Source organism: Euprymna scolopes, chromosome 16 (assembly GCF_053919585.1).
Source record: "Euprymna scolopes isolate OS-2025 chromosome 16, ASM5391958v1, whole genome shotgun sequence".
NCBI lineage: Eukaryota > Metazoa > Mollusca > Cephalopoda > Sepiida > Sepiolidae > Euprymna > Euprymna scolopes.
The window spans coordinates 93,251,852-93,261,430 of NC_136497.1; the positions used below are offsets into that span (position 1 = coordinate 93,251,852).

General features: G+C 31.5%; 1 protein-coding gene across 1 annotated transcript in view; it reads left to right on the forward strand.

Annotated features, from left to right (window-relative positions):
• The window catches only part of LOC145296203 (cytosolic carboxypeptidase 6-like), a 1,000,694-nt gene that overhangs the window by 845,987 nt on the left and 145,128 nt on the right, over positions 1–9,579 (forward strand). Inside the window, exon 7 of the mRNA XM_080142411.1 lies at positions 9,329–9,443. Within this exon, the coding sequence (XP_079998537.1) occupies positions 9,329–9,443 (115 nt within the window). The remainder of the gene's footprint in view (positions 1–9,328; positions 9,444–9,579) is intronic.

Consider the following 9,579-nt stretch of genomic DNA (forward strand, 5'->3'; position numbering starts at 1 on the left):
GCTGGGGGATAAGAAGTCAGTGCTGGAAATGGCTGAAACAGTTTACGATTTAAACATTACTTTATTTCATATATATTTTTAACAGACATTATTACATAGTTATTACTTTCGTTAGGGGAAGGGCGATAATGTGAGTTAAAATTATGAAAAATGATTGTCTAAATTAGTAACATATCCAAGAATTATGAAAAATGATGAAATGTTAGTTGTTGGTATTTTCTTTAATGAAATAATTGTCCCAAACAATATATCAAAGTTATTATTCTCGAAAGGGGGGGGGATAATAAGGGTTAAAATTATGTAAACTTATTGTCGAAATTAGTAACATATCCAAGAATTATGAAAAATTATGTAATGTGAGTTAATTGATTGGTGTGTTTGTAATGAAATAATCAACTCAAATAATAAATAAAAGTTATTATTTTCGTAAGGGGTGGCTATAATGTGGGTTAAAATTATAAAAAAATGATTGTCAGAATTAGTAACATATCCAAGAATTATGAAAAATGATGAAATGTGAATTGATTGGTGTGTTTGTAATGAAATAATCAACCCAGACAGTATATCAACGTTATTTTTTTTCGTAAGGTGGGAGGGGGATAATGTGGGTTAGAATTATGAAATTGTCCAAATTAGTAACACATCCAAGAATTATGAAAATGATGAAATGTGAGTTACTTGATTAGTGCATTTGTAGTGAAATAATACACCCAGACAATATATCAAAAGTATTATTTTCATACGAGAGGCGGGGGGATTATGTAGGTCAGCATTATGAAATATAATTGTCGAAATTAGAAACATATCTAGGAATTATGAAAAATGATGAAATGTTAATTAATTGATTGGTGCGTTTGTAATTAAATACTCGGCCCAGACAATACATCAAAGTTATTATTTTCGTTCGGGGGGAGGGATAATGTGGGTTACAATTATGAAAAACGATTCTCGAAATTATTAACATATTCAAGAATTATGAAAAATGATGAATTGTGAATTTATCGATTGGTGTGTTTTTAATGAAATAATCGGCCCAGACTATGTATCAAAGTTATTATTTTCACAATGGAGGCCGATAATTTAGGTCAAAATTATGGAAAATGATTGTCAGAATTAGTAACATATCCAGGAATTATATAAAATGATTAAATGTGAATTAATCGATTGGCTTGTTTGTAGTGAAATAATAAACCCAGAAAATGTATCAGAGGTATTATTTTCGTAAGGTGGGGGGCATAATGTTAGTTATCATTATAAAAATGATTGTCAAAATTAGTAACATATTCAAGACTTCTGAAAAATGATGAAATGTGAGTTAATTGATTGGTGCGTTTGTAATGAATTATTCGGCCCAGACAACATATCAAAGTTATTATTTTCGTAAGGGGGTGGCGATAATGTGTGTCACAATTATGAAAACTGGTTGTCGAAATTAGTATCATATCCAGGAATCATGAAAAATGATAAAATGTGAATAAATCGATTGATATGTTTGTAACGAAAAAAAAAACAACACAGACAATATATCAAAGTTATTATTTTTGTAAGGAGGGTTGTAATGTACGGTTAAAAAATGATTGTCGAAATTAGTAACATATCCAGGAATTATGAAAAATGATGAAATGTATATAAATTGATTGGTACGTTTGTAATTAAAAATAATCCCAGGCAATATATCAAAGTTATATTTTTAGTAAAGCGGGGGGCGATAATGTGGTTTACAATCATAAAAAATGATTCTCGGAATTAGTAACATATCCAAGAATTATGAAAAATGATGAAATGTGAATTAAACGATGTTTGTGTTTGTAATGAAGTAATCAGCCCAGACAATATATCAAAGTTATTATTTTTGTAAGCGAGGGCCGAAAATGTGAGTTAAAATTATGAAAAATGATTGTCGAAATCAGTACCAGATCGAAGAATTATGAAAAATTATGAAATGTTAGTTAATTGATTGGTGCGTTTGTAATGAAATAATCGGCCCAGACAATATATCAAAGTATTATTTTCGTAAAGGGTGGGGGCGATAATGTGGTTTAAATTATGAAGAATGATTATCGAAATTAGTAACATATCCAGGAATTATGAAAAATGATGAAATGTGAGTTAATTGATTAGTGCGTTTGTAATGAAATAATCAACCCAAACAATACATCAATGTTATTATTTTTCGTAAGGCTATAATGTGGGTTTAAATTATGAAAAATGATTGTCTGAATTAGTAAGCGATATGTATGTCAAAATTATGAAAAATGATTGTCTGAATTAGTAACATATCCAAGAATTATGAAAAAGGATGAAATGTTAATTAATCGATTGGTGTGTTTGTAATGAAATAATCAACTCAGACAATAAATCAAAGTAATTTTTTGTAATGAAGGGGTGTTGATGTGGGTAATTATGAAAAATGATTCTCGAAATTAGTAAAGCATCCAAGAATTATAAAAAATGATGAAATGTGAATTAATCGATTGGTGTGTTTGTAATGAAATGAACAACCCAGATAATATATCAAAGTTATCATTTTCGTAAGCGGGGGCCGAAAATGTGGGTTAAAATTATGAAAAATGATTGTCAAAATCAGTACCAGATCTAAGAATTATGAAAAATGATGAAATTTGAGTTAATTGATTGGGGCATTTGTAATGAAATAATCGGCCCAGACAATATATCAAAGTATTATTTTCGTAAAGGGTGGGGGCGATAATGTGGTTTAAATTATGAAGAATGATTATCGAAATTAGTAGCATATCAAGGAATTATGAAAAATGATGAAATGTGAGTTAATTGATTAGTGCGTTTGTAATGAAATAATCAACCCAGACAATACATCAATGTTATTATTTTTCGTAAGGGGGGGAGCTATAATATGGGTTTAAATTATGAAAAATGATTGTCTGAATTAGTAACATTTCCAAGAATTTTGAAAAATAATGAAATGTGAGTTGATTGATTGGTGTGTTTGTAATGAAATAATAAGCCCAGACAATTTATCAGTTTCTGTAAGTGTTCAACAATATTTTTCTGAATTTTCAATGTTAACTTCGGGGAGTGACGTCACAGTGAGTAGAAAGACGCATGATTATGTTGCTTTTAAACGTTCTCTGGAGTTCTCTATGAATTAACAAATCTTAACTTTTGGGGTGGGGCTGGAGAGAGTAATGTCCATTTTGGGGTCACTATGCAATCTCCCACAATGTAATATTCCAAAAATATGGAATAACTATGGAATCATATTCCGGAAATGACGTCGTTTCTCTTAATAATGTGTTGTTGGCGGTTGTGGTAGTAAGGGGGGGAACTATATTAATATTGAAATTTGTGGTAAAGTAAAAGTTGCCTAATGATCATTCGCTCCAATGCATTAATGTAACTATTTGGAAAACCTGCTTAATTATGGTCAAGAAATAATATCACTTCACTTAAAATGATGGTGTCAATAGTAGGGAGGGAGGGAACACAGTAATGTGGAATTTCGTAGTGAAGCAAGGGTTGCATGATCACAAAGCTTCTCAACATATTTGTTTATTTGTTTGTAAAGCCAGCTGAGTAATCTTCTGAACATGACATCTTCTTTTCAAAAAGTTTTGTTGTCGGTAGTTTGGAGAAAATTAAACAGATCATTGTGGAATTTGATAATGAAGCAAGGGTTATCTAATCACTTAACTGTGTCAATGTATTTATGCATTAATTTTAAAATTCTGCTGAGACATCTACGAAAAATGACATCATTTTTCTTACAATGATAGTGCCGATAGTGAGGAAGGAAAGAAACACAGTAATGTTGAAATTTATGGTGAAGCAAGGGTTGCAAACTCATTAACCAACACAATGTATTTATGTATTAATTTGAAAATCCTAATGATCCATCTTCTAAATATGATTTCAATTTTCTTAAAATGATGGTAGCTTTGGTGGGAAGAGAAATTATTTCATATATGTTGTACAATGCCCGTCGAGAGTATGTTAAATTGTTTCATATATGTATATAAATTACCCGTCCGAAGGTAGGTAAACATATTTTAAATATGTGTTGTAAATTACCCGTCCCAAAAAGGTAAAATTATTTCATATCAATTCTCTAAATTACCTATCCTAGGGAAGGTACAATTATTTCATACATGTGTAATAGCCGTTCTAGGGTAGGTAAAATATTCTTTTGCTCATAATAGCAAATGATACATACACATTAAAATTTCCTCTCTCCAAAGAATAACAATTATATACAAAATCAACTTCAATTTTCTCATTGTTTATACGGTCCCGAGCAACGCCAGATAGCCCCGCTCTTATAATTATAATCTTTATCTTTATTTACTGCTTATTTTTTTTATATGTCTGTATGTATTGTGTGCACGTGTGTTTTGCATACTTATATGCATATGTATTAAAGGCTAACATGACACCTTCTCATTGGGTATACCTTCTTATCCTTCCTCTTCCGTGCATGCACATCTCTTTCACTACACTGAGGAAGACTGAAGATACGGTCGAAAATATGTTCTTGTAAAAAAATAATTTTAATTTTTTTCAGTAATAATATTTTGCATTCCTGCACGTCACCAACTGAAAACTAATAAAGAATAGTTATAAACTGTTATACTTTTCGTATTATTTTTATGCATTTCACACGCACTCATATATATATATATATATATATATATATATATATATATATATATATATATGACCTCTTAGACATCATCCTCAAGTATCTTCAGCTTCTCCATACAAGGGTTTGTCCCTCTCTATAGCCTTACACGAGGATGCATTATCCTACAAGTAAACTCTAACTGAATAACCGAATATTGAAAATAACATGGTGTTCAAAGCCTAAAATAAAATTTCCTCGATACGTCTTTACACCAACTCGTATGAGGAATGATGTACTTTTTTATGTGATATTAGCTCCAATAGCAGTACTTAGCAAAATGCTCCACCAGACCAGATGAATTCTTGTTCTGGAATTCATCCAAATTCACAAAAGACTACAATAAAAATAAACTATGACATGACTAAGTGTTTAATTTAGGAAAGAAAAATCTGTGTTCTTCAGTGTTACTAACTCAAAATTTAAAAGGTAGGGCAGAATCTTGATTTAACACTCGGATATATACATATATATATGTGTGTGTGTGTGTGTGTGTGTGTGAAACAGGGGCCCTTGATTTCTGAGAATTTACTGAAACAGTATGGAAACAAAACTGAACAGTAATTATAACAGTAACTATATATATAACGGCAACTATAACAGTAAAGAACACAAAACATATCTGGTTAGTACACTCGTTAAACTAAGTGCCAGAAAGATCAAGACAATTGCACTTAAAGCAACAGTTACAAACCTAAAAAGATCTCTATTGGAGTCTCTGAAATAGTGGGTGAATTTTTGGTGTTTGGTAGAATGCTTCATCCTCAGTAAAAATAAAAAGAAAAAAAGCACATATGCTATATTATAACTGTAAGCAGATTTCTTAGAATGAACATTATAGTCTTACACAAGCTACACAGATACTACATCATAATTCTATGTGTACCATACAGATATTGCTGATTTTACATTGACGTGCGAAGTGTGAATCAATACATTATTCATGATCAGTTAAATGCATATACCAAAAATGTTGCCATTAACATGCACAACTTTTTGACCAATTACTGCAAATTTATTTCTTCTATTATAAGAAATGCTTAGACATTTATCTATGAATTTTGTCCACTCTTGGTTATTGAATATTCTAAGATGGTGATGCTGATCATTTAGTAACTACTTGTAAAACAATGGAGAGTCTATTTGTTAAGTTAAAAAATTGGAGGAATGCTATGAAAAGTAAAGGTCTGAGAATGAATGTTACCTAGACCAAAGTGATGATCGGTGGTTGCAATAGAAAATCCCAGAAAGAGGAAATTCTCCTGCTTAGTCTGTGGAAATGGAGTCGGTGAAACTAAATTTTTGATGGTACTTATAAGCATTCAGTACACAAGGGCAGTAGAATTACAAGTAGGTTGAGAGATGATAACCAGTTTGTAAGCAAGAAATCTAAGTCAATTGAAACAGATGAGAATGCAAGTGTGAACAAAGTATATTCAGATGTCGAAGCTATTGAGGTTGTTAAAAAGTGTTACTTTAACAATACTACTGCAGCACAGGAAGAGCTAATGCTGGTGTTAGTGCAAGAGTTAATAGTAAATAATGCAATTTCAAGGAACTTCTGCTATTACTAACGAAATAACAGGGTGTTACCATTGTTGAGCAAAGGAAGAGCTTGACCTATGTAAGCAGTTTGATCATGTATAGAAATGAAACTTGGCCAGTCAGTTTTAAGGACACACATTGCATGAAGAGAAATAATATGAGAATGATACAATGGATATCAAATCTAAGTTTTAAAGACAAGCTTAGATCTGATGAACTCGAAGGAAGATTAAATCTGGACAGTATAGAGAGATGTGTGCAGAACAGGCGACTTTGTTGTTGTTATCGCCACATTGAAAGAAGATATATAAGAATTTTAAGTAAATGTAAACCAATTGAGATAGCAGGGTTAGTTGGCAGGAAAACACAGGAGCAAGTGATGGGTTAAAAATAGAAGACCAAATAAAGAACTGTCCAGAGATATTTGAGTTTGGAAGTCAATTTCTAAAACCTACACATGCCAGTGTGTAAAACGGAAACGAATGTTAAACGAAATATGATGATGATTTCATTTGACAAGATAATCATCAATAACATTTCAGATTGAGTAGGAAGTAATGAGGTAGAGAAATTGGAAAATTATGTTATTTTTATTTTTGAATCCATAAATGAAGAGGAAAAAAAAAACAAAGTAACATTTACACAAATTTAAGAAGTTGGAAGAATAACAACTTGATTGAAATGTTTTACTTTCTGTTTTTTTTTTTCAAAACCAAAACTTTATTTCAAATAATGTTTGTTCATGTTCACTTTTTTGCTGCTTCTTTCTCCCACCCTGCCCCCATCTTCAACACAACTTAATTCTGCTTCTGGCTTACAAATTCTCTCCTCAGAAAAACAACTCTGCCTTACAATATTCAAGCAAATGACGTGATGAAAAAGAAATCAAAGTACAGTCGATCTTTGATAAAACTATATTTAAATATAATTCATTTCCCAAATCCCAAACTGCTTTGATCTTTTATCTTTGATGGTAGAGGCTATTCTTGCTACCGGCTCTGGGAATAAATCAAACGTATCCAGACAGAAATCAAATTGGTCTGTGGAATCGAGATGAGAATATGACATCAGTTTAAGTATGAATAAGTTGGTAGGGACAAGAGTCACATTCTGATTCTAACCTTTCAACTCTATTGTATCCTTTCTAATGTACTGATCTAATTTGAAAGACTCCTGATTTAGGGTTAAACGGGACAGAATAAAATGGTTCTAAGAAATAATCTATTCTTCTTTCGTGAAATAATGAATTCATGAAGAACTGTTTTATCAAATTAAACATTGCAGTTAAAGAATACAAACGATATTTTTGTCATATTATTAAAGCAATAACGACCCTTCTTATGATATTGTTTTTTTAATAGTAAGGTAACTCATCGGTTTTAATATGACTGACAACTGAAAAGCGTAATAGTAAAGAAATTGAATAAATGAAAATCGACGGATGCACATCATAAAAATAGAACAGGATTAATTCTTCATATTATTATGATTCTTTGAACTACTGTTCTCATCTTGAGTGTTATTTTCAAAACGTTTTAGTCGATCTAACCTCCAATCCTTTTTAGGTGCATCTTGTTGAGCTCATGAATCTTTGTTGAACTCATAAATATGCACAAAATTTCAAGTGGAACCCTTTATTTAATCCATGGGTTAATATGTTCTTGTTTAACGACGTCGTCATCATCATCAGCGGAAGCAGAAACAGCAGCAGTTACTGATACGAACAACCCCTGTGTAAAATGTTAAATGATCTCAAGTTAGACTGGGCTTGTTTGAATGTCAGAAGTTATGGGCAAGATCCAGTGGGGTGTGGAGGTCTAGTGATGCCTGAGGTCAACTTTTTGATTGTATGCTCCAAAGACTCAAGAGAAATCCTAGTATTGAGAAATATTATGAGAAAGAAAGTTTGAATATGACTGGACCCCCCCCCTCCCGCTACCGGGGGGGGCACTGCCCTGTAACTCTCTCCCATCTGCACATTACTGGTGAAGTCAAGGTTTGGCAAGCTGGGTTGAGGAAAGAACATAGGTTTTAATAAGTAATCATCATCATCAGATATGAGAAATTAATAAGGATGAGGTAATAGATGAGAAAGGTTGTGACTCCACAGCAGAAATACATATATATTAATAGATGATTGACGTCTGAAAGGAAAACAAAAAGACTTCCAGCTGACACTTGATTTGTTTTCAGGAAGTTGAGTGTCCTTATTTTTATATATCTCTCTTTCCTTTCCCGTTCCAATGAAGAATTTATATAAAATAAAAATAAAAATAAACTGTATATATTTCCATCTCCAGGACTTATACAGATTAACTATCCATCGCAAACTCTTTTGAAATTAAACCAGACTTTCAATTCAAAAGTGACTGATATATATAAGCAGTATATAACAAAAAAGTGTGCGTCTATTGTGTAAAATTGAATTAACTTGAAATAGAGCATTTGACTTTATTCATTTAGATAATAAAAATATCCGCCTTGGTGAGCTATCATGATGTTTAAACTTTTTAGGATCTTCCCTCTTCACAGAAATAGCAGCTCAGGATAAATACTACTAAGCTGTTGGTGAATATGTTTCTATTTGTCGTGATCACATTTGAGTAGTTTATTTGTCTCATATACATTAATTATGAATGCATATCTTATATTTCTTTTTGTTTGTCCGTCTATCTGTCCATTCTGCTTTTTCTTGGAAACTATTGGACCGATATGGCTAAAATTTTGTATGAACCTTTGTTATGATAAAGTGTAGCGAACTACGAGAAAATTAATAGGGACTAGTATTTAATGCAAAACTAAGCACATATTTAACCATCAATTTGGTATAAAGTACTCCTTCTAAATCCACGGCCTCTAACATTTAAGGGTCTAAAAAGTTTAGTTTATTGATATGCACATTCCTTTAACATAACAAGACTTGATCTGCAACAAACAAAAACAGTTTTTTGTATAACGAATCCAAAAAAAGAAAAGAAAAGGATAATGATGTTTGCCTCAAACAACTTTTTGGTAGATGTTCTCAATACTGACTTTAAAATAAAATACCCTAAAGAACCCAACCAGGAAATAACTATGTAACTGCAGCAATCTTGGATATATATTATTTTCTTTTTACATATTTTCTAGGTTTTATCGACTTCCTTGTCAGCAATCATCCAACTGCTAAGAGTCTGCGAGAAGCTGTGATATTCAAAATTGTACCTATGCTGAATCCTGATGGAGTTTACCTTGGAAATTACAGGTAAGCTTTTTGTTGTTAGCTTTTTTAATATTATTTCCTATCTCTCTGTGTAGAACCAATGTAGAGATTATGCTTCAAAATAAAAAAAGAAGAAACTTACGTCTTCGAAACAAACATGCCTTTTCCTCATGAGGAA